The 23,571-nt window shown below is 63.0% G+C and overlaps 1 protein-coding gene across 5 annotated transcripts in view; it reads left to right on the top strand.

Moving 5' to 3' along the window:
* Nucleotides 1–23,571, top strand: part of GRAMD4 (GRAM domain containing 4) — a 66,921-nt gene that overhangs the window by 36,074 nt on the left and 7,276 nt on the right. For all 5 annotated transcript variants that reach the window (XM_045165220.1, XM_045165221.1, XM_045165219.1 and 2 more), the window contains 10 exons: nucleotides 12,735–12,855; nucleotides 16,901–16,962; nucleotides 18,575–18,707; nucleotides 19,100–19,125; nucleotides 19,637–19,728; nucleotides 20,277–20,368; nucleotides 21,575–21,623; nucleotides 22,768–22,839; nucleotides 23,117–23,160; nucleotides 23,232–23,341. In XM_045165220.1, the coding sequence (XP_045021155.1) occupies nucleotides 12,735–12,855; nucleotides 16,901–16,962; nucleotides 18,575–18,707; nucleotides 19,100–19,125; nucleotides 19,637–19,728; nucleotides 20,277–20,368; nucleotides 21,575–21,623; nucleotides 22,768–22,839; nucleotides 23,117–23,160; nucleotides 23,232–23,341 (801 nt within the window). The remainder of the gene's footprint in view (nucleotides 1–12,734; nucleotides 12,856–16,900; nucleotides 16,963–18,574; nucleotides 18,708–19,099; nucleotides 19,126–19,636; nucleotides 19,729–20,276; nucleotides 20,369–21,574; nucleotides 21,624–22,767; nucleotides 22,840–23,116; nucleotides 23,161–23,231; nucleotides 23,342–23,571) is intronic.

Here is a 23,571-nt window from a genome sequence, read left to right as displayed (position 1 = left end):
TTCCAACATTTCCTTCTCCATTTGTTAACCGATGTATTTCTGAAAACTTAACTCCTTGGTTGCCCAGAAACGTAGTTTGTATAGAAAGGCAGGAGGCGTGCTGAATTTTCCCCTTCACATTCCAGCTTTCAAAGCAACGAGTTGATTCTCTGCTTAGAGCATCTTGGGCTTTTGCAGGGGGTTTGGTGTCCTCGGGGAGAAGGCAATGGCACCCCACTCTAGTACTGTTGCCCGGAAAATCCCATGGATGGAGGAGCCTGGTAGGCTGCAGTCCATGGGGTTGCTAAGAGTCAGACACGACTGAGTGACTTCACTTTCACTTTCCACTTTCATGCATTGGAGAAGGAAATGGCAACCCACTCCAGTGTTCTTGCCTGGAGAATCCCATGGACGGAGAAGCCTGGTAGGCTGCAGTCCATGGGGTCACACAGAGTCAGACACGACTGAAGCGACTTGGCAGCAGTTGGTGTCCTCATGAGATCGGGGACTTATAAACATGGCCACGAGTCTTAGTCGCCGTGCTCCCGCCTCCCTGGTGCTCAGATGGCCCCACCATGGGCTGGGTTTGTCTGGTGTTTCCTCAGGATGAGGCTGAGGTCAGAGTGTCCTCAGCACATCTGACCTGGGGGCTGGGGTGCCATTTTGTCCCACCATGCACACTGCCGAGTTCATTCTAGAATTAGATCCAGTGTTGTGGGGGTCTGAACTCTTTCCACGTTTCTAGAGTCAGGGAATAGTCAGAGACGTCAGCCGTCTCTCCCAGGGGCCCTCAGTCCCTCTTCCCGTGAAGATAACCAGTCGTCTTGTAACTGCGCAGCTCATCTTTCCATCGGTTTCTGTAGAAGCAAATATGTCCGTATCTGTGCCCCTCAGATGGGCTTCCCAGGTGGCTTGGTGGTAAACAGTCTGCCTGCCAAGCAGCAGACACAGGTTCGATCCCTGGGTCAGGAAGATGCCCTGCAGAAGGAAATGGCAACCCACTCCAGTGTTCTTGCCCGGAGAATCCCATGGACAGAGGAGGGTGACAGGCTGCAGTCCACGGGGTCACAAAGAGCTGGACGTGACTTGGCGACTAAACAACAGCAAGCCAGCCCTTTAGATCCACGTTGGCATGCTTTGTCCACACTGAGTTACGTCGTGGAGGCCTCTCCGAATGGTTCTCAGAGCTCTTCCGTGTTACACATGGGTTGGCCCTGTGGCTGTGGTGTGGGCAGCCCGCCTGCTCCCTGCTCCTTGTTACGTGGCTACAGGTGGTAACTGCACCCCTCCAGCCTGTTCCGTGGTTACAGGTGGTTCTTAGCAGGAAGCCTGGAGTGTGTGGGCTGCGCGACTTCCTCTACCCTGAGCATCTAATCTGAGGCTCCGATCGGAGCTCTGTGCTCGGAGGGAGGTGTTGCAGGGAAACCTGGTCAGAGTTGGAGTCTGCACAGAGCCTGTCCCTGCCTCCTGTCTCTTTGTCCTGGTACCCAGGGGAGCACAGTGTGGAAGGAAGGATGTCGGCGCCCTGTGGACCCACAGAGGTGTTTTGGTGACCTCTGAGCCTGCATCTGTGTGCTGGGCGGGCCACCCCGCCCGGGTCTGCAGGGGGTGGTGGTGGTGGCAGGGAGCTTTGCTCGGAGGTGGCCCCAGGCTTCTGGCTTCTGACTCAGCCCCGAGCGGGCGGGTGGCTGTGGACGTTCCACCATCCAGAGCCTGGCCCCCCGCCATCTGTAAAGCGCCTGAGTGGTCTGTGTTAAAGTTCCATTCAATTATCTGTAGTACTTTCTTTCCAAAAGCAGACTGTTATTCTCAGAGAGGAGGAAATAGCCCAGGCTTACAGCGGCTTTCTTCAGTTATTAAATATTGAAGAGTACAAGTGTTCCTGGGAGGAGATGGCGAAGGGATGAAGAATGGGAGATTGCAGCGGGTCCTGGCTCAGGACCAGGAGCAGGAGGCTAAATTTGTTAAAGAAGCACATAAATAAATGAAAAGCCACCATCCATTTTCCTTTCGGCCGAAATGCATTTCAGTTGTTACTGCTGTTTGGGCACGGACACACGCAGGCTGCTGCGCGGTTTCTGAGCAGGAGCATGCATTTATCGATCGCCTGTTGGGTACGGGCTCTGGGAAGGGAGGTGCTCCTCCATCGTCAGCGGCATGGGCAGGCGCCTCCCAGAGTGACCTGCACGGATTTTGGAGCTTGGAGGGAGCTGCTTCTGGGACCTCAGGGTTGCCAGCCCTGAGCTGGGTGTGGGTTCCATATTGCCGAACTGTTCCTTCTTCCTGGGTGGACGTGAGGCCTGTGGGCTCCTACCTCGATGGGCTGCAGGCTGGTACCAGGGGTGTGCGGCTCAGCCCTCGGCACACCACTGTGGTCGTTCCTGGGGAGGGAGGCTCCAGCAGTGGGGGGCCCTTTGCCCCTGAGCCGTGATGCTCCCGGGAGCTCCCCTTCCTGCCCCGACAAGCAGTGGGTCCATGTGGCCGGCTCTGACGCCGTGGGAGGGCTTCCAGGAGAAGCCCTGGGGAGGCAGGCAGGAGGGTGGCCATCCGCCTCCCGCGGCCTGCAGAGCCCCCCTCTGGATGCCGAGGCTGGAAGGAAGGAAGTTTCTGGGCGCCAGTCTGGGTGATTCAGGCCGACGAAGCCCTTTCTCACCATTGGAAGCAGCAGGCCTCGGGCCTGCCCGGTGTCTGCCGGTGGAGGCGTCTGGCGGGGCAGCCGCCCACAGCCGGCCGGGGTCGGGGTCAGGTGTGGCGTTGGGTGGATACCTCTGGACCCACCCTGCAGGTGTCTCTCTGGGGTTCTGGCTCTAAACGAGCAACAAACCAAAAAGGCCCGACCCTGCTCCTGTTTATTCTGCGATGTTGAGCTGAGAGGATCAACTGTCCGTGCCAGAGGCCGGGTCGGACAGTTCAGCTTGGTGGTGATGCATTTATCGAGTGGTTTCTGCGCTTTCGGGAAGACAGCAGATGGGTGACCCAGACAGCCAGGAAGGGAGGAAACAGATCAGATAACCAGCGGACGAAGACAACATGAAACTGCCCGAGCGTGTCACAGGGGCCTGGGAGGAGACGAAACGGGCCCTGAAGGGCCTGTGTCTGACCCACGGGGCTGGCTCTGAACTGAGAGCCTATTTCTTGCTTACTCCTGCGAATGTCCGCTCCTGCCTCCCTGCTGGACAGAGGCGAGCTGGCCCTGTGCCTAGCCGGGCACCTCCCCCGCCCAGGCCCTGAGGGCTCGCTCGGCTGGCAGGAGGAGCAGGGTGGGGGCTGGGCGCACACGTCCCCTGGGTCTGTGCTGTCCGCGCTCAGAGTCCCGGAGCCTGGACCTGGGCCGTCAGGTCAGTTTGCCACCTCTTGCAGAGAGGCGGCCCCTGGCTCCTGAAAATCGGCTGTTGAGAGTGGAAGCGCGGCCTGGGAGCCTGTTCCAGCTTATTTTACACGAGAAACATGTTCACGCTCTGCTCCTTCACCCCAGGCCCCCGGTCGGTTTCCTAAAACGTGTCTGAAAGGTAGTGGTGTGCGGCCTGTCTTGTGGGCGTGTCAGAGCTTAGAGCCCCGCCGCCTGCTGGCCGTCGGCGTGATGCCAGCGCTTCCTGGATGGTGCCTCTGCGTCCAGCAGCCAGTGAACGCTGGGGAAGATGCAGACGGAAGTTCACCGCGAAAGCAGGGCCTTGCCTGTGATGAGCTGGCTTCCCCGAGGGGAGAGGGTGCAGGAAGCCACAGGGGGATTGTCATAAGCATGTTCCCGGCTCATGACCCCATACCTGGTGCTTTGGGAAGGCATGGCTCTGCCACCTTCAGGCTGGGGGAGTGGGTGGGCCGGGCTGAGGGAGCAAGCTGGCCGGGCTGGGGGAGCAGGGGGCTAGGCTGGGAGGCCAGAGGCTGGGAGAACTCGAGGAGCACTGAGGAGGGATGTGAAGAGTAGAGCCTGGGACCCCTGGGTAGGCTTCCAGGCGGGCAGCCTGCCACCTGACCACAGCCCAGAAACAGCGCAGCGGGTAGTCCCTGCGTTTGCACACCTGGCTGGTGGGAAGCAGTTTTTTTTAAGGATTATCACTTGATTTTTTATTTTTGGCGGTGGCTGGGCCTGTTGAATTGTGTGCCAAGAGGACTCTCACTTGAGAGTTCTACTTTTACGGGTTTAAAAATAGCCTTGGAGCCGTGTTCCTTTCTCTCCATGTCTTCACCAGGGGCCGGGGAGTGGGCTGGGCGTGGGTGGGCATGAACGCAGGTGCCCCCCCCGGCCTGCCGTCTCCCTGGAGATGGGCCATGGGGGTGCTGTCCCTGCGCATCTCGGAGAGGCGGGGAGGCTGGACCACGTGGGCAGGCTGCCCGGGTCCTGGTGGGCGGGTGCAGCAGGAAACGCCCGGCCATGGGAGCTGTGGTCCTGTGTTCGGGGAGCCACGTCTGCCTCGTCCCTTTGAAAGCGCTGGTTTGTTGGGTGCCCTGGTGGGGGCCCCGAAGGCTCCTGTCGGAGTGGAGTCTGGTTTGTGTGGCCCCTGGGCTGCACCAAGGAGGCATTTTGGCGGCAGAAACCACGCTTTCGGAAGTCAACACGGCACCTGTGCGTCTGAGGGTCCCTCTGGGCTCACACTGCTCCCCCCTACCTCCTCCCTGTTACATTCTCTCTGTTCTCGTGGGAGGTGGGCGGGGGCAGGCTGTGTGCCCCTGGGAGCCGGTCCTGGTTCCCCTTCAGAGCCTTGCACCTGGAAGCCGGCTCTGCTCACCTGTCCTGCTGGGTGGGGGCGCAGTGAGGAAATTACAGTGCCAACCTCTGCCCCGGGCGTGCCCTGCGATCTTAGAAGGTTCGGGGTTTCTGAGTCATGTCCCAGGCGGGATCCTGGCTCCCCTGGCCTCCAGCAGACGTCCTTCCTGTCCCCCGGCCGGCCCTGGCCACCTGCCAGGTCAGCAGACGGCACCAGGGCTTGGAGAAGAGAACAGCATCAGGCTGGGAGCCATGCCCCGTGACCTGGGCAAGTCCCGTGACGGCTGGTGCGGCGGCCTTCCCACCTGCCTGCCCATGGCTCCTACTCCAGGGGACCCCCCACACACCTGTGACTGAGTTGCCGGCAGGTGTGAAGGTCCCTGTCCTGGCACACCTGCGTGGTTGCAGAGGTGCCGAGAGGCTCATGAGAGCCGCCCGCGGGTGGGCCTCCAACGGGACATGCTTGTGCGAGTCCCGGGCTCACGGCAGGCTGATTCCGGGATGCCCTCTGTGTGGGTGCTTCTCACTGTGGCAGTTTGGCCAAGCTCGGAAGCACCATCAGTGGGGTGTTTGGCAAATCCTGTTTCTGGGTGACGGGGACACACACCCAGAGGTGGGAGGAGGGGGCTGGCAGGGGCCCCTGCACCCCCAGAGGCCATGACCTGCCAGAGGAGGGCACTTCTTTGCTTTTTGGCCTCTGCTCACCTCTCCAAGGCCTGGTGCCGTCTGCTGACCTGGCAGGTGGCCAGGGCCGGCCGGGGGTCGGGAAGGACGTCTGCTGGAGGCCAGGGGAGCCAGGATCCCACCTGGAACTTGACTCAGAAGCCCCGAACCTTCTAAAATCGCCAGATTCCTGGGAGTGGGAAGACCCTCTCTGGGCCAGATGGAAAGAGAGGGATCGTCCTTTTTCTCCCAGGCCCTGCTTGGCCTCCTTGGCCCGAGAGAGTTGTGTCTGTGTGGCGTCTGGTGGGCAGAATCCCAGTGCCCACGTCCTCATCACCAGACCCTGGGACTGTGTCACCTTTTGTGACAGAAGGGACGTTGCAGACGTGATTGAGTGAAGACTCTGTGATGGGGATATGGGCCTGGAGTATCCAGGTGGACTCGGGCGTCACGAGTGTCCTCAGGAGAGGGAGGCGGGGGGTCAGACAAAGAGGAGGAGACGTGATGATGGAGTCAGAGGTCGGGGTGGTGTCCCCGATGGCGGGGGTCACAAGCCAAGGAATGTGGGTGCCTCTGGAAGCCGGAAGAGGCTGGGACGTGGATCCTCCCCCGGAGCCTCCAGAGAGGCCAGCCCTGCCCTCACCTCACCTCGAGCCCCTTGAGTGTCGTTTCAGACTCTGACCACAGAGCTGTCAGGATACACTCTGCCATGACGTCGGTGGTGACTCCTTTCAGCAGCAGTAGGAAGTCAGCGTGGGGCTCTTTGAGGGGCTCCTCCTGCTGGCCCTGTACGTGGCGTCGAACCCCCACCCCCCACCTACAGGAGATCCTCGCGGCCCCCTGATTGATGGAGCCGGAACGCGTGGGGAGCCCATTGCTGCAGCCAGGAGTGTCCGGGGCCTGTGGGCAGAAGGCCAGACTGCCTCGGAACAAGCCACGAGCTGGGCCTGGGGTTGGAGGGTGTCCCGGGGACCCAAGGAGAGACCCAGGACAGAGGCCAGCAGCCCCCGAGGACATGGGCCTGTTGGGAGGCCAGGAGCGGGGAGTCCACCTCCTGAGTGACCAGCCCAGCACTTCCTGCCTGGTGAGGAGCGGCCGCCCATTTCTTCTCCGTCTGAGAGCAGGAGGAGGAAATTTCTGTGTTGCCTTTGTCCTGTGCAAGGGGCCAGCAGGGTTCTGCACTGCAGTTGACCTAAATATGTTGCGGGAGGCAGCAGGCCCGCAGTGTCCACCGTCATGGGGTCTAATCATCATTCCAGGCTTAGAAGTCACGCAGCCTTGCGGAAGGCCTGTGCTCGGAGGAAGGACTTGAGGGAGAGGAATGATCAGGATGTCGATGGGGCTTATTCATTCGTCTTTGTGCCCCCAGGAGAGGAGGCTCCCAGAAAAGGCGGGAAGGCTTCTCCTGGCTTTGCTGTCAGCGGGGATGAGTAGGTTCGCCAGGCTGTGTCCAAAGGTCCCTGTCTGCAGGGCCATTGTCTCCGCACTGGCTTGAGGCGGGTGGTGGCTTTGAGGAGAGAGGTGGGCAGGGCTTCTAGAAGGGAGGAGCCGTCGGTTCCGGCTCTGCAGGGCACGCCCCGGGGAATGGGGGTCAGCTTGAGGGGGTGGTGCTGTGGGAAGGCAGAGAGGGCCGAGGGGCCTCTGTCAGGAGCCCAGGGTGAGAGGTCACAGCCCGAAGCTCCCAGCCTCCAGGACTGGGGACGTGAGCGTGTCTGCACACTTGCAGCCACACGCAGAGCACCCCCAGGGCTCGGGACGGGAGCTGAGTGACCACATGTGCTCACGTCGGCCCGGGTGCCCTGGCTGATGGTCCCGCGTGCTGGGCCCTAGCTGCTCTTGATCTCTCGAAGCCGAGGGGCAGGGGATGGGAGGTCAGGCGCGTTGAGGAAAACGTGGTTTCCTGCTGAAGGCGCCCCGGGCAGAGGAGGTATCCGGACCTTGACTACGGAGGTCCATGGAGGCGACTGGGGTGCCTGTGGGTACTGGGGGCCAGAGGAGCAGATGGGAAAGCAGCCAGTACCCCGCCCGTGTCCCGCAGGAGCAAGGCTGCGATGGCGTGGAGCCCCACCCGTTTCCCCAATGGAGCTCCCTGGCCTGCCCTTGAAAGATGGTTGGCAGGGCTGTGGGAGCCCCACCCTGAGCCAAACCTGAGGCTGCTCCCCCTGGGGACACACTCATCCCTGCAAGGAGCTGGAGGCCAGGAACTGGGGAGGCGGGCAGGTCTCTGAGGGGTTCCCGGGAAGCTTCACCCGCCCTTCTCCCGGTGAGCCTGCACTGAGAACCTGTGGGACCAGGTACTCACACCTTGGCCGGGGCAGGGGGTGCCTCAGAGGTGGGTCCCGTGGGAGGCTGAGCAGAGCTCTAGGCGCTCAGGAGGGCAGGCTGTCTCCATGTGGCGCCAGGGCTGTGGCTCTCCCACCGCCAGTGGGGCCAGTCCTCCCGGAAGAGGCCTGTGTGCGTCGGGCAGGAGGCCCACCGGGAGTTGTTTCTGGGGGCCCTGGGGTTCAAGCTGGATCTAGAAAAGGGAGAGGAACCAGAGATCAAATTGCCAACATCCGCTGGATCACAGGAAAAGCAAGAGAATTCCAGAAAAACATCTACTTCTGTGTCACTGACTACACTGAAGTCTTTGACTGTGTGGATCACAACAAACTGTGGAAAATTCTTAGAGATGGGAATACCAGACCACCTGACCTGCCTCTTGAGATCAAGAAGCAACAGTTAGAACTGGACACGGAACAATGGGCTGGTTCCAAATTGGGAAAGGAGTACATCAAGACTGTATATTGTCCCCCTGCTTATTTAACTTATATACAGAGTATATCATGAGAAGCGCTGGGCTGGATGAAGCACAAGCTGGAATCAAGCCTGCTGGGAGAAATATCAATAACCTCAGATATGCAGATGACACCACCCTTATGACAGAAAGTGAAGAGGAAGTAAAGAGCCTCTTGATGAAGGTGAAAGAGGAAAGTGGAAAAGGTGGCTTAAAGCTTAACATTCAGAAAACTAAGATCATGGCATCTGGTCCCATCACTTCCTGGCAAATAGATGGGGAAACAATGGAAACAGTGGCAGACTTTATTTTTATTCCAAAATCACTGCAGACGGTGAGTGCCGCCATGAAATTAAAAGACGCTTATTCCTTGGGAGAAAAACTGACCAATCTAGACAGCATGTTAAAAAGCAGGGACATCACTCTGCTGACAAAGGTCCATCTAGTCAAGGCTATGGTTTTTCCAGTGGTCATGTGTGGACGTGAGACTTGAACCATAAAGAAAGCTGAGCACCAAAGATTTGATGCTTTTGAACTGTGGTGTTGTAGAAGACTCTTGAGAATCCCTTGGACTGCAAGGAGATCAAACCTGTCCATTCTAAAGGAGATCAGTCCTGGGTGCTCATCGGAAGGACTGATGCTGAAGCTGAAACTGCAATATTTTGGCCACCTGATGAGTTGAGCTGACTCATTGGAAAAGATCCTGATGCTGGGAGGGGTTGAAGGCAGGAGGAAAAGGGGACGACAGAGGATGAGATGGCTGGATGGCATCACTGACTCGATGGACATGAGTTTGAGTAAACTCTGGGAGTTGGTGGTGGACAGGGAGGCCTGGCGCTTTGCAGTCCATTGGGTTGCAAAGAGTTGGACACGACTGAGCGACTGGACTGGACTGGAGCCAGTTCACATGTGCCTGGGGCACCAGCGGATGCCCACTCCGGGCAGGGTGCGGGTGCTGCGTCACGGCAGCATCCCCACTTTGACAGAGGCTCCAGGTGTGTGACAGGTGCATAGTGAGTGTTTGCTGATGGGCTTATACATGAGGCAGTGGCCTCTTGGCACAACCAGGCTTGGTGTGGGGCAGAGTGGGGGTCCCTGTGGAGGCTAGGGCTTTGGACCCCCAGTCACCTGAGTCCCCCCCGCCACCTCCCAGCGGGCGCCCTGTGGGCACGTCCATCACGGGTGGGAATCTGAGCACCCTTAAGTCCTCATAGCCGGGGTCCCCAGCGTCCCCAGTAGGAGGCAGGGGTGGCTGAGGCCTGGGGGTGGGGTGGGGCCCCCATGCTTGGTGTGCAGGATGCAGGTGGTCCCCCCGGGTGGCGGCTGGCCGCTCACTCCTGGCACTGTTCGTGAGTTCCCACAACGGCCGCCCACACCGCTGGTGTCCTCTCTGCCCGGTTCTCGCCAGCCTGGTATGCCCATCCATGAGGCTATGGTCCTTGGGGAGCTTGGTGTGTGGTGTGAGGGCCATCCTGCTTCCCAGCGGGCCTGAAGAGGCCTCTGGGGAAACCGGGGGCAGCGGGAGCGGGCAGGCCAGCTCCCTGGGTGGTGGGCGTGGAGTCCTCCCGGCCCCTCGTCTGGAGGGTCTTCTCGAGGGGTCTTGGTGGGAGGGGCCCGCGGGGCACTGAAGACTGCTGAGCCCTGTATGCCCAGAGCAGGGCAGTCCCAGCAGGAGAGGCAGGGAGGCCCCCTGGACTCTCTTTTCCCAGCAAATGGGTCCCAGCCCTCAGCAAAGCTGAACGTTTTTCCCTGGCTAGTGGCAAAATCTAGCGAGTCATGAGCTCCCACAGTGGGAGGTGGGCCGGCGCCTCGGCTTCCTGCCCACTGTGGGCGCCCCTGAAGGGGCAGGGTCTCCCCGTGGCTCGGGCTGGACTGGGGCGGGGGCTGCCGTGCAGACACAGCTGCGCTACCAGTCCGTCCAGGTGGGGGGCCCAGGGCTGTCATGTCGACCATGCCCTGAATTTCAGGGTCTTGTGTCCCCGTGTCCGATGAGGCGGCCAGGACAGGAAAGGAGCCCCGTCCTGTCCAGAAAGAAGGTTCCGGGTCTCATTAGACCAGGAGCGAGGGCAGCAGAGGTCGCCCTGCCGCCCCGGCGCTGCTGAGACCTCAGGGCTGTCCTGGCTGCCCCTGGGCTCCAGTCCTCACCCCTGACTCTGGGGAACTAGTCAGTCATACTCCGAGGTCTCAGGAATGCCTTTTGGAACGCGTCCACAGGTGGCTTTTCCTGTGGAGTTTCCCTTGCAGCTGCTCAGCCCCATGGTTGGGGTGGCCTGTGACCCAGCATCCAGACCGCAGCCGCCGCTCCCCACACACAGGGCTGACTTGAGGGCAGAGGCGGTGCTGAGATGACCCTCAGCCGGGCCCTGGAGCCCAGTGCTGACCGTTTACCAGCCCTGGTGCCCCCAGCGTTCCCGTGGCCCTGAGCCTGGGCTGACGTGCTGTAGGCTCGGCCGTCTGCCCCCCTCCCGGCCCAGGGCGTGTTCTTCCATCACAGTTGTCGGAGTTCCTGTTACTCGCCCAGGGGCTGCTCCTGCGTTTTCTTGGCAGCTGTTGAAAAGGTCCTGTGGACACGGCCGGTGGGGGTTGGAGGCCAGAGCCCGGGTTCCCCTGCTTCCTGGCTGGCGGCCGGAGCTCACAGGGCATGGAGGAGGCAGCACCTGCAGGGTCAGGGGGCCTTGTGGCCCCCTCTGCTGCCGAGGTACACCCTGCAGGGCTGTTGGGAGTCAGGGCCTCACTTGTGTGGGCGCACACCCCGGGAAGGCTGCACCTGGCGGCCGGCTTTCAGCACACCGTCCTGGCCGCGAGCCCCAGTTCATTCCTTGTCCTGGACCGAGTGTTTGCACCTCTAGTGTTTGTACGTGGAAGCCCTCAGCCCCAGGTGGAGGGGGGAGGTGGGCCCTTGGGAGGCGGCTCCGGTTAGCTGAGATCACAAGGGTGGGGCCTCGGGACGGAGTTAGTGCCCTACTGGCAGAGGAAGAGGCGCCAGAGCTCACTGAGTGCCCTGTCAGGAGGGCATCTGTCTGCAGGCCAGAAGGGAGGTCCTCCCCAGGAGTCGAGTCTGCCAGCCCCAGACCCTGATGTTCAGCCTCCAGGGCTGCGAGAAGCAAGTGTCCGCTGTCTAGGCTGCCCACTCTGTGGTTTTTTGTTAGAGCCGCCCGAGCCCATGAGGACACACCCGTCTCCACCCTGCCGTCTCCAGAAAGGGAGGCACATCTGCTGGAGCTCTAGCTCGTGTTCCCCCACCCCAGGGGTATGGCGGGGTAGAGGGCCAGGCAGCGGCAGGGGATCTGGATCTGGGTGTCGTCGCGGGGTGTCCAGCTTTTGCAGGTGCCGAGCGAGGTCCACTGAGGGCGTGTGCACTCCCTGTCGCCACCATGACGGGTTTTGACAAACGGGGGCTTCAGGCGGCGTATTGATTCTCTTACAGTTCAGAGGCCAGAAGTCTGCAGTGAGTGTCACGGCCAAAGTCAGGGAGTGGGTGGGCAGGACAGCGCTCCTGCGGGGGCCCCGGGGGCCCTGTGTCCCGGCAGCGCTCCTGCAGGGGTCCAGGGGTCCCTGCGTCCCGGCAGCGCTCCTATGGAGGCCCCAGGGGCCCTGTGTCCCGGCAGCGCTCCTGCAGGGGTCCAGGGGTCCCTGTGTCCCGGCGGCGCTCCTATGGAGGCCCCAGGGGCCCTGTGTCCCGGCAGCGCTCCTGCGGGGGCCCGGGGGTCCCTGCGTCCCGGCGGCGCTCCTACAGGGGCCCAGGGGTCCCTGCATCCTGGTGGCGCTCCTGCAGGGGCCTGGGGGTCCCTGCGTCCCGGCGGCACTCCTGCAGGGGCCCGGGGGTCCCTGTATCCTGGACAGTGCTCCTGCGGGGGCCCTGGATCCCTGCGTCCCAGCAGCGCTCCTGCGAGGGCCTGGGGGGCCCTGTGTCTTCGCGTCCTCAGCTGATCGCGCTGCCCCTGCTCCCGGGCCTGTGGGCCCCCTCCTTCCTCTGACCCCCTGCCTCCTCCCGAGCTCGCTCCGTGGTGACGTTGGTCCCACCCCGTAGTGGGGCTGTGCTCACTCACCCCGAGGCCACGCTGCCTCGGCTTCCCCCATGCTGCCCCCCGGGACCCCTGGCCCTCTGTGCGTCCGTCCGTCCGTCTGTGCCCTGATGCAGGCGCACCTTCTTGGTGCAGGTTTTCTCGAGCGCCGGCTCGTTCTGTTGCCATCTGTCTCATCTGCCTGCTGTCGGGCCTCAGGTGGTCAGCGGCCAGCGGCAGGCTCTCTGCCCCTCACAGGGGCTTTGCTCAGTGGCCAAGGCCTCCCAGCACGGCTCGCACTGCACGTGTGTCTGTGGGTGACCAGGCGCCACCAGCATCCCTTCCTCGGGGGGTCCTGCCCCTGGAGAGGGTTCTGTGCGTCTGTCTTGAATTGGTTTATTTAAGTAAAGAGACCCTCAGCGTGCGTTGACCGAGAGCTCGCCTGGACCGTAAGAGGAGCCCCGGTTGATACACTCGTGCAGGCGTGGGGTGACCCCCGGGACGGAGCGGGGCAGCAGCCGCTGTCCGTGTCTGAGTGCTCCCTTGGCACTTCTGTGTGGGGGCGGAACAGGCCACGTGGCGCTCACCTGGCTGCTCTCCCTCACAGAGGAGGAGCTCCGGAAGCTGCGAGAGGAAACGAACGCGGAGATGCTGCGGCAGGAGCTGGACCGTGAGCGGCAGCGGAGGATGGAGCTAGAGCAGAAGGTCCAGGAAGTGCTGAAGGCCAGGTGAGGAGGCGGTGGGGGCCGTGAGGACCACCCCCAGGGAGGAGGTGCAGAGGGCAGGTGATGACCACTGCCAGGGCAGGAGGTGGGGAGGGCAGGTGAGGATGACCCCCAGGGCCGGAGGCAGGGACAGCCGGTGAGGACCACCCCCAGGGCAGGAGGCAGGGAGGGGAGGTTGTCTGTGTTGGGGGTGGGAGGCAGGAGGGCTGGGCATCTATGTTGCGGGGCCGGGCGGAGCCAGGTAACGCTGCCCCTTGGCAGTCAGGGTCCCCAAGCCAAGGCCCTGCTCAGATGCTGGCGGCCAGCCCCCAGTGCGCTGTGGCCTCTGCTGTCCCCGTCTCCCCCTCCAGGTGGGGTCTCAGCCCTCCCGGGAGGCCTGTGGGCCCCCTGCCCCAGCCTCTGTTCTCACGGAGCACTCGTGGCAAGTCGCCCTCCCCACTCTGGGGCTGTGTGTACCACTGCCCCAGGCAGGGGTCCTCAGTGAGGCCCCTGCTGAGTGGTGGTGCCCCTCCAAGGCCTCCTCAAGGATGCCACAAGGGCCTGGGGTGGGTGGAGCCGGCGGGCCCGGCCCCGAAGTCCTGGGTTGTGTCCTGCCTGTGCCCGTGGCGAGCCGTGGTCTTAGGAAGGCGGCTGCCCTCCTGTGCCCTGGGGCCTTCGTTTGGAAAGGGGCGCGGGTGTTCCTTTTCCGCACTGAGGGGAGGGAGAGGAGTCACAGCTGAGCCCTGGGGGCCCCGGAGGAGCAGGGCTGCAGAGCAGCTCACGGAGCCCCCTGGTTCCCTGCGTCCCCCGGTCTCGGCTTTCCATCTCTCCCGTGACCTGCGGCCCTGCCACCTGCCTTGGTGCTGTCCCACGCCCCCCCCCGCCGCCGCCCGCTGCCCCTGTTGCCCCCTTGGACACCTCCCTACAGGCATCAGTGCCCGTGGCACACGCCCGCGCCTGCCGTGACCTCAGGGCCCGCCTGCCGTGGACCGTCTCCTCCTCCCACAGGCTCCCTCCATCGCGGGGCGGCCAGGTGTCCTGCCCCAGCTTCTGGAGGGGTGCTGTGGGCTCCCACACATCTGCCCCCGCGAGCTCGGCCCCTGCCTGTTGGTTTCAGTGGGTGACTTTGTGGGGTCAGTATCATCGGACGGAGACCCCGGGCCCGGCTGCGGCCACCCAGAACCCGAGCCCAGCTGCAGCTTGGCGCTGAGTGTCTCTGCGCCTGCATGTACCCAGCTGACTGCCTGGGCCCGGCCTTCCCCGGGAGCCCGCCGTCAGCGCTTCCTGGGTGCACGCTCGTGTCTGGGACCCCCTAGCCAGTTCAAAGACCATCCTGGCAAAGGCCCAGGCCCGTGCCTGGGAACAGAGGGAGCAGGGTGGGAATGGAGTCCCTGCGCGCCCTGGCCCCACTCCGTTCCCAATAAAGCCCTGTTTGTCAGGAGCCCTGGGCATGGAAGGTCTTCTGGGCAGCCTGGCCACTGGGAGGGGTGGGCATGGAGGCCTCGCTCCCTCTTCCTTGACCGCGGCTCCTTTCTCTGGGCCCGCCTCTGTCTGCTGGCTCCCTGTCCGTCCCTTCACGAGGCTGCATCTGTGGCCCCTGCTCGCCCTGCCCTCTGGTCCAGCCGGTCCACTGTGCGTCCTGCTCTGGCACCGCGTGGCCATGACGGCTTGCAGTTACGGACCTGCAGACCTGGTCGGTTCCCAGAGATGCTGGACTGGGGTTGTTCCCGAGTCCGAGCTTGTCCTGCTCACTGCACGACAGGCCAGTAATCGAGAGACAGGTTGTTGGGGCAGAAATAATGACTTTATCCTGAAAGCCAGCAGACTGAGAAGGGGTGGGCATGTGCCCCCAAGGACCCACCTTGCCTGAGTTAGAATTCAGGCCCCTTTTATACTAAAAGGGGAGGGACCTAAGTCAGACACTTCCTGGTTCCTGCAGCTTCAGGAGCGGGTATGTGAATTTCTGCCTCCTGGAGTCATTCACCGGAGAAGGCAATGGCACCCCACTCCAGTACTCTTGCCTGGAGAATCCCATGGATGGAGGAGCCTGGTGGGCTGCAGCCCATGGGGTCACTAGGAATCGGACACGACTGAGCGACTTCACTTTCACTTTTCACTTTCATGCATTGGAGAAGGAAATGGCAACCCACCCCAGTGTTCTTGCCTGGAGAATCCCAGGGACGGGGGAGCCTGGTGGGCTGCCGTCTATGGGGCCACAGAGTCAGACACGACTGAAGCGACTTAGCAGCAGCAGCAGTCATTCACAGGTGGGCCTGGTCCGGAGGGTTCCTGTGACCTAAACAAAAGTATTTTAGCCTAATGCTCATTTCCTGTGAGGCATGGTTCCCAGAGATGGGCTATTATGTGTAATTAAAGCTTATAGGCCACATCCTTTTAGTGATTAACTTGTGACCAAACGCACAAGGTTCTTCCCTGTTGTAAGATCACGCTGTGCAGGGGAGACGCCTGGTGGCCGGTGCGGGGCCCAGGCTCCATCTCTGGTCGGAACGAGGGCCTGGATGCTGCAGCTGGACTTGCACGTCGCGGCGAAGACCCGGTGCAGCCACGCAGATAAAGTGAATGTTAGAAACAGCTCGGTCGTGTGAACAGACCAGGATGCAGAGCTTGTGCACCTGCTGAGGGTCTCTGGGCCCCACGGTCTGTCCTGGGGGAGCCCCCGCCCCCCACTCCCACCGAGGTCTGCCTGCGTTGCCAGTTTCCCCACGTCCTGGGCTCTCTGCTGGACTGTGAAGCATAGCAGCAGAGTCAGAAGCCCGCTGCAGGGCGAGAGGGGCAGGTGGGCTGCCTGAGGGACAGGGCACTGCCTGAGAGGTGGGGGCCTGACCTTCGGGGCCTGCAGCTGAAAGTCAGGTCTGTGGTCGGGAGCCGGCAGGTGGACGGGAGCCCCGGGGAGGCGCCAAGGCCGGGGACTGCTGTGGTCAGGTGCGGCAAGATAGACTGCGGGGGCAGGGAGCTCAGCACGGACCAAGCTGGGACCTGGGCGGAGCCTGCCGGCCAGGGGTCACCCAGCCTGTGGCCTTGCATGGTGCTTGTAGTGTGTATGTTGATAAGTACCTTTTCACTGGGCCCAGGAATCAGTATGAAAGTGAAAGTCACTCAGTCCGACTCTTGGCGACCCCATGGACTGTACAGTCCATGGAATTCTCTAGGCCAGAATCCTGGAGTGGGTAACTGTTCTCTTCTCCAGGGGATCTTCCTGACGCAGGGATAGAACCCAGGTCTCCTGCATTGCGGGCGGGTTCTTTACCTACGTTGCAGGCTGAGTCATAAGGGAATCCCAAGAATACTGGAGTGGGGAGCCTTTCCCTTCTCCGGAGGATCTTCCCAACCCAGGAATTGAACCCAGGTCTCCCACATTGCGGGCGGATTCTTTATCAGCTGAGTCACAAGGGAAGCCCACGAATACTGGAGTGGGTAGTCTATCCCTTCTCCAGTGGATCTTCCCCACCCAGGAATCGAACCAGGGTATCCTGCATCGCAGGCAGATTCTTTACCAACTGAGCTATCAGGGAAGACCCAGTACTTGGTATAAGAGTTGTTTATTCCAAGCTTAGTTAGTTAAGTCACTCAGTCGTGTCCAACTCTTTGTGACCCCGTGGACTGTAGACCACCAGGCTCCTCTGTCCATGGGATTCTCCAGGCAAGAATACTGGAGTGGGTTGCCGTTTCCTTCTCCAGGAGATCTTCCTGACCCAGGGATTGAACCCAGGTCTCCTGCATTGCAGGCAGACGCTTTAACCTCTGAGCCACCAGGGAAGCCCTTATTCCAAGCTTAACAGTAAATAAACAAATGAGTCAAAGTTAATAGGAAAGAAAGAGTTCTACGTTTGCAGACTGTGTGCCCGTCAGGGATGCAGCTCTGTGCTTGCCCCGCTGCCCTCAGCCCACGTCTGAGTGGGGCAGTCAGGACCCCAGAAGGAGCCGGGTGGACGGGACTGGGCACCGGCGTGTTGGGCGTGGCTTTGCTGAGCCTGGACTCAGGCCGTGTCTTGAACTAACAGAGATCTCTTGCTTTTCCACCCCCCACCCCTTCCTCACCCGCTTTAAGAGCCGAGGAGGCACCAGCTCAGCAGCCCCCGAAAGGACAGGCCCAGGTCAATAACGGAGCAGGTAGGCCTGGGGGTGGTGGCTCTGTGCCTGGGGGCACCTGCTTACCCGCAGGACCCCCTCCCGTCGGGGTCCCTATTGCCCACTGGGGGGTCTCTCTACCAGGTTCGAGTCGTCCCATCGGAACTGGACTTATTTTTGCACAGACACAGGGCAGCTGCTCTGCCTGCCCCGCCCTCCTCCCCATGTGGTCACTCTGGCCGCGTGGCCCTGGCTGGGCCCCCTTACCGGAGGCTGGGCGCTGGGGGCGGCTGTGGGCGGCGGGCTGCAGCCCCCCGCCCTGGGTCAGGACACAGAACCTTCCAGTGCCGTTTCTTCCCACCCAGGGCTTGCGTTCCTCGTCTCCATCCACACTGGGCCCTTTCTGGAGCTGTCACTGAGAGGATGGTGTGGGAGGGAACCGGGCTTCCGCCTGGCTCTGGAGGGGCCTGGTCCGCAGTGGTCCCTGGCCTGCGTGGCCTCGGACCCAGGACCCTCGCAGGCTGACTGTTGATGGGAAGCCGTGCCCGGGTTCAGAGAGCCACCCCGGAGGGACCCTCAGTTGAGCCCTGTGCGGGGTAAAGATGCGGAGACTGCCATCCGAGAGGGGAGGCCTCTCAGGTGACCTCTGGGTGGGGGCTGAGTTCGGGGGCCAGAGTGGGTCCCGGCCCTCCTCCTGCCCTGTGCAGGGGCCCTGTGCCTGCCTTTCAGAGAGGGAGCTGCCCCTTCCCCAGGGCCCTGCTGCTGGACGTGGTGCCAGGCTGGCTGGGTGTCCCCTGGGTCATAGTCTCCTTGGGTCCTCACGGTTCATGACCAGAGGCCCAGGTTCCAGGCCAGAAGTGCAGGAGACCCCCTCCCTACAAGGCCCTCGCAGTGCGTGGCGGTTGATGGGCTTCCCGCACAGGCGCATGGGGGGGGGTCTCTCCAGGGCCCCCTGCCCCCACAGCCCACCCTTAAGCCAAGGTCCACGCTGATGGCCGTGGTCTGGTGGCCCCTGCACCGTCCTCGGGTCGGCCCCAGGCCACGGTCCCTTCGAGCTGACACGTGGCTGCCTGCGCGCCCTGCGTCCCCCTCTGACTGGGGGGGCATGGCGCCCCCTGCAGGCCACTCCATGTCCCGCCCCCTGAAGGGACAGACTCATCCCTGGGATTTGGGCTGGTTTTCTGACGGGGTGGCTTTCCGAAGGCAGAGACTACTTTGCTCCCTGGTCTGCACTCCCTGCACCAGAGCACCGCCCCCGACACGCGCCCGCACTGGCTGGTCCTCAGGCTCGGGGTGTCTGGGGGCGAGTGCCCACCTGGCCCCTTCCCAGACAAACCAGTGTGGCCAGTACAGGTTGGGGGTAGGTCAGCACAGGCCCCTCAGTGGGCTGAGCGCCTGCCTGGATACGCCTGCCCTGGGGACAGCCTCCGACAAGCTGGGGGTCGGCGTGCAGAATGCAGGGGACCCCCAGTGTCCGCGTGGCTGGCTGGAGTGCACCGTGAGTGGATGCGGTCCGGGTGGTCTTCAGGACACGGAGCCCCTCCAGGTTCTGCCCTGGACGTGCCCCCAGCAGCCCCACCGGGAGCACCCCCCACCGAGCCCCCCGCCCCAGTTCTCTCTGAGCCCCTCACTGAGACCTGCCGCCATCCTGCAGAACGGCGGAGCCAGGGGCTGTGCCCCCGGGTCCAGAAGTGGTTCTATGAGAAGTTCGGGGAGTACGTGGAGGACTTCCGGTTCCAGCCCGAGGAGAGCACCGTGGAGACCGAGGAGCCCCTTAGTGCCCGGAGGTGGGGCCCTGGCGGAGGTTGGGGCGGTGGGGTACAGCTGGACCACCCAGGGGCCCACGGGACCCAGTTCACGGCCATGCAGGAGGGAAGGTCCTCCCTGGGGCGGCCGCACAGCTGTGTTCCCCACCCCCGTGGCCATTCTCGGGCTTTGTGACAGGCCCCACGTGGTGACGGTGGGCCCCGGGGACCACACGAGTGCCCGCAGGCCAGGCCCGGCTGAGACTGGGGTGGGGGGTGCCGGGGCGGGAGACGGGGCCTGCCCCACCCCCTGAGCGCCCCCTGGGGGCCTGGCCTGCGGCTCCTGCATCCCAGGGTCTCCCCCAGTGCCCGTGGAGCGCCGCAGGGCCGGGGCCTGGGTGCTGGTGCTCACCCCTTCCCTCCATCCCTCTTAGGCTGACCGAGAACATGAGGAGGCTCAGTAAGTACCCAGCGTGGACTTAGTAAGTATCTGCTCTGTCTCTGCTGTGTGCATTCACTGTTGGGGCTGGGCTGCGTGTGGGGCGGGGCCACCCCGGCACTGGGCTGGGCTTCCTTCCACAAGAACAGTTTTCAAGACTTTCCCACCCTCTTCCTCAGGCCGTGGGAGGTATGTCCCAGGCCATGCCGTCTGTCTCTCTGCCCCTGGCCCAGGGCCCGAAGCAGGGTTTCCCTCCAGGCCTGGGACCCCCAGCAGATGCTTGTCAGGGCCTGTGGTATGGGAGCAAAACCCCGTCCACACGTGGCCGGGGCAGAGGACAGGGACACTACAGAGCAGCCCGGGGTCAGGCCACCGGGGCCGTGACGGCTGTGGTTAGCCCGGCTCCTTTTGGTGCCCCCTATCCCTCCCCGTCCCCCCATCCCCTGCCTAGCTGGTGCAGCAGCCGGACCACCAGGTGTGTCTGAGGGCTGGGCGAGCGCTGACCTGACCGCGTGGTCTGATTTGTCCCCAGAGCGTGGTGCCAAGCCCGTCACCAGCTTTGTGAAGAACCTCTCTGCCTTATCCGACTGGTATTCTGTCTACACGTCTGCCATTGCCTTCACCGTGAGTGCTCCCTGTGGGGTGGGGCTGTGTACTCCCCATGGAGTGGGGGATGTGCTCCCGGCAGGGTAGGGACTGTGCTCCCTATGGAGTTGGGGGGTGTGCTCCCTGATGGGTGGGGATTGTGCTCCCCACAGGGTGGGATGTGTACTCTCCGAGGGGTGCAGGGTGTGCTCCCCTAGGGGTGGGGGCTGTGCCCCCTGAGGGTAGGGTAGCTGTCCTCCCCTTGGGGTTGGGGGGCGTGCACCCCACCCCAAGGTTTCCCAGAGGGACCCAGCCTGCTGTGCCAGGCAGCTCTGTGGGGTCGTCAGGACTAGAGAGTTGCTGTTGGGTGCAGCCTGGGGCTGGCCCGTGGGCTCCCTATGCCCAGAAACACCCCCACGGCAGTGTTTTTGGGGAGGGAGGGGTCTCGGGCTGAACCCGTGGCCGGCTTTCAGGCGGCTTCGGGGAGGAGCCTGGCCGGTCACCCGGCCGCCCCGTCTGCTCCCGCTCCCGCAGGTGGAGCCTGGCCGGTCACCTGACCGCCCCGTCTGCTCCTCCCGCTCCCGCAGGTGTACATGAACGCTGTGTGGCACGGCTGGGCCATCCCCATGTTCTTGTTCCTCGCGATCCTGAGGTTGTCCCTCAATTACCTCATAGCCAGGTAGGTGTGCCTGGGTGTCTCGTGTGCAAGGCTGCCCCATCTCCCGCCTCACGTGTGCAGCTGGCCCTGTGTCACACGCGGGTGTTTTGGTAGCTTGTTCTAGCTTTCCTGGTGACTCATTTAGTAAAGAATCTATCTCCAACGCGGGAGGACCCGGGTTGGATCTCTGGGTCAGGAAGATCCCCTGGAGGAGGGCATGACAACCCACTGCAGTGTTCTTGCCTGGAGAATCCCACGGATGGAGGAGCCTGGCGGGCCACAGTCCATGGGGTCACAAAGAGTTGGACACGACTGAGGGACTCACACTCATACGCACTCTCTGCAGTCCCTGGACTCCTGCAGGAGGGTTTGCTGCAGACCAAACCCCAGCAGCTCTTTGCTGTGGGTGGCCAGTGGGCGCCAGCTTTGGGGTGACTCTGGTCCCTCCTCTGATTGCACCGCTTTTAGGCAGGAAAGTACCCCCCCAAGCAGTGATGTCCCAGTGCGGGGGTTGGCGGAACTGCAGAGGCTACGTTCTCAGGGTCCCAGCTCGCGCTGCAGAGGCGCCGGGACTCCGCGACCCTCGAGCCCAGGGCCTGCCCGCCTTCTGAGCGCCCCCTTTCCTCTCGAGGCTGGGGTGGGGGGCTGCATTGGAAGCCGGCCTTCCCGGGTCTGTGTGGCCCTGAGGTCGCCCCAGAGAGTGAATGAAGCCCAGTTTCACGTCAGGCCTGAGAGTAGGCCCTGCCTCCCGCATTTTTTCTCAGCCATTCAGGAGTTCACTTACACACCAGTGTTTCTAGGTGCTTCTCTGCTGGCCTAAGTTGCTTCACTGGAAAGTGTTTCCTGGTGAAAAAGCAAACCTTTAAATGCTTACGGAAGGGTTCTCTGTGCCCAGACTGGCGTGGTTCCTGAAGCCCTTGCTGCTGTTGCCCGACTTATTCTTTGAGGCCCCTCCCCTCTGGGTGCTTGTACACATGTCCCCCACCCAGGAGGGCTCCCAGGGCGGGGTTGGTGGGAGCGGCCCGGGTCATCTGCTCTTGAGCCCAGGAGGGGCCTGGTGGGTCTGGGCAGATGGCTGGGTGTTTCGGAGGCTCCTGTTCCCACGGCCAGCATTTCAGGGGACGCCTCCTGGTTGGGAGCACAGGGCTGGTGATGTGACATCGTCCCTGGGTGCCCACCGCCTGCAGACGATGCTCTGGTAAGGGTGTTTGGTCTTCCGTTCGCCAGGGGCTGGAGGATACAGTGGAGCATCGTGCCTGAAGTGTCCGAAGTGGTGGTAAGTCCCGGGAGGGGCTCCGTCATGGGGTCAGGCTGTGCGGGAGGGTGTGGGTCCCCTGAGGCCCCCAGGGTTGCCTGCGTGGGCACTGGTAGGAAGCCCTGTCCAGCGGGGAGTGGTCAGAGAGGGGATGGCCGGCCACCCCCACCTGAGGCCCTCCCCAGCTGATGCCCCTCACGCCCCTCACTGGCCTGGGCTTGGCCGCATGGGAAGCAGGTCGCCCTGGCCTACCCTGCCCTTCCTCAGCTGGGACGTGACTTAGAGGGGAGGCAGTGAGGGGGCCCCAGGAGCTGCTCCCCACCCCCGTCCCTAGGAGGGAGGTGGGTGATGCATGGGCTGGAGTAGTAGACGTGCAGAGCGGGGTCAGCAGAGCTCCCTGTGGCCCGTTGCTTGCTCTTGTAAATAAAGTTTTATTGATTTCTGTCACACCCACTCATTTACGCTGTGACTCTTCTGGGGCTGCAGCAGCCGTGACAGACGTCAGGTCTGCAGATGCACACGCGCTTGCCCCCTGGCGTTCTGCAGGCAGTTTGCCCACCTGCTCCGCGGGGGACCCTGGCCCGAGGGGCAGAACCGTCGGGCATGGGCTGGGGGAAAGCCACGGTGCCTCGACGGGCATCGTGGGGTGTTTGAGCAGCCCCTGGGGGTTGAGCACGGACCAGGGCAGGGTGCAGGACACGGTGGGTCTGCAGGGCCCCTTAGGTGGGTCAGGTGGGGGGCAGGTTGGGGGAGGTGGGCCCGCACCCTTTGGCCATGGCACCCGGAGGTCCTTGGGAGGTTCTTGCTGAGTGAACTCACGCCAGCTGGACAAGGTCAGGCGTTCCCGCTGGGGCCTTGGTCCCTGTGCCTGTGAAGTCGGGGCTGGGCCGGGGCCTCTATGATCACGGGTACCCCTCTGAAGGCAGCCTGTTTGGGCAGCAGTCAGGTGGGGGGCTGCCCGCTGTCTCTCGGGCTCCACAGGGGCGTCAGCGGGAATGGCTGCCCATGCTGCCCCCTCAGGCTGGGCCCCCCAGGGACGCCCATCCCTCTGTTGGGGCAGCAGAGACCCCGGTCCCCGGGCTGGGAGGCCTCATCCTGTTTAACGTCGGTAATTTCTCTGAACTGTTAAATTTCAGTGGAAATTCTCTTTCTCCTTTGACTGAAGGAGCCTCCGAAGGAAGACCTGACTGTGTCTGAGAAGTTCCAGCTTGTGCTGGACGTCGCCCAGAAAGCCCAGGTACATGCTGCTGGACTCGGGGGTGGGGGGCCCCGGAACTCCAGCGCCCCAGTGGGAGGAGCCCCTCCTGACCGGCGCCCGGGGCGAGCTCCCGGGAGGGCACGGAGCCTGGTCCCTCGTCTTGAGCAAGGTGCTCCCTGTCACTGGGCTTGGGCCTGGGCACAGCTGGGCAGGAGCACGGGGCCCGCGGCACCTCTGGCCATGGTCTCTGGGTGTCTCCAGCGTCACCGTGTGGCCCTGGGGTCTCTGTCATGACCGCAGCTCCATTTTCACACAGAACCTCTTTGGCAAGATGGCAGACATCCTGGAAAAGATCAAGAAGTAAGTCGTGCGCCTGGGGCCCGCCCCGCCGGGGTCCGCCCACGCACTCTGAGCCTGCCCTCTCCCTCCAGCCTGTTCATGTGGGTCCAGCCCGAGACCACCCAGAAGCTGTACGTGGCGCTGTGGGCCGCCTTCCTCGCCTCCTGCTTCTTCCCCTTCCGCCTGGTGGGGCTGGCCCTGGGTAAGGAGCTGCTGGTGCCCGGCCCTCTGACCTGTGCGGGAGCCAGGGCCCTGCGCCCCAGGACGCGCCCCCCCACCCCCCGACCCCCACCTGTGCCCCCAGGACACGCCCCTCCCGACCCCCACCTGTGCCCCCAGGATGCACCCCCCCAACCCCCAGCTGTGCCCCCAGGACGCACCCCCTGACCCCCACCTGTGCCCCAGGACGCATCCCCACCCCCTGACCCCCAC

This window comes from Bubalus bubalis, chromosome 4 (genome assembly GCF_019923935.1).
Source record: "Bubalus bubalis isolate 160015118507 breed Murrah chromosome 4, NDDB_SH_1, whole genome shotgun sequence".
Lineage (NCBI taxonomy): Eukaryota > Metazoa > Chordata > Mammalia > Artiodactyla > Bovidae > Bubalus > Bubalus bubalis.
This window is presented reverse-complemented; position numbering and strand designations above follow the sequence as displayed.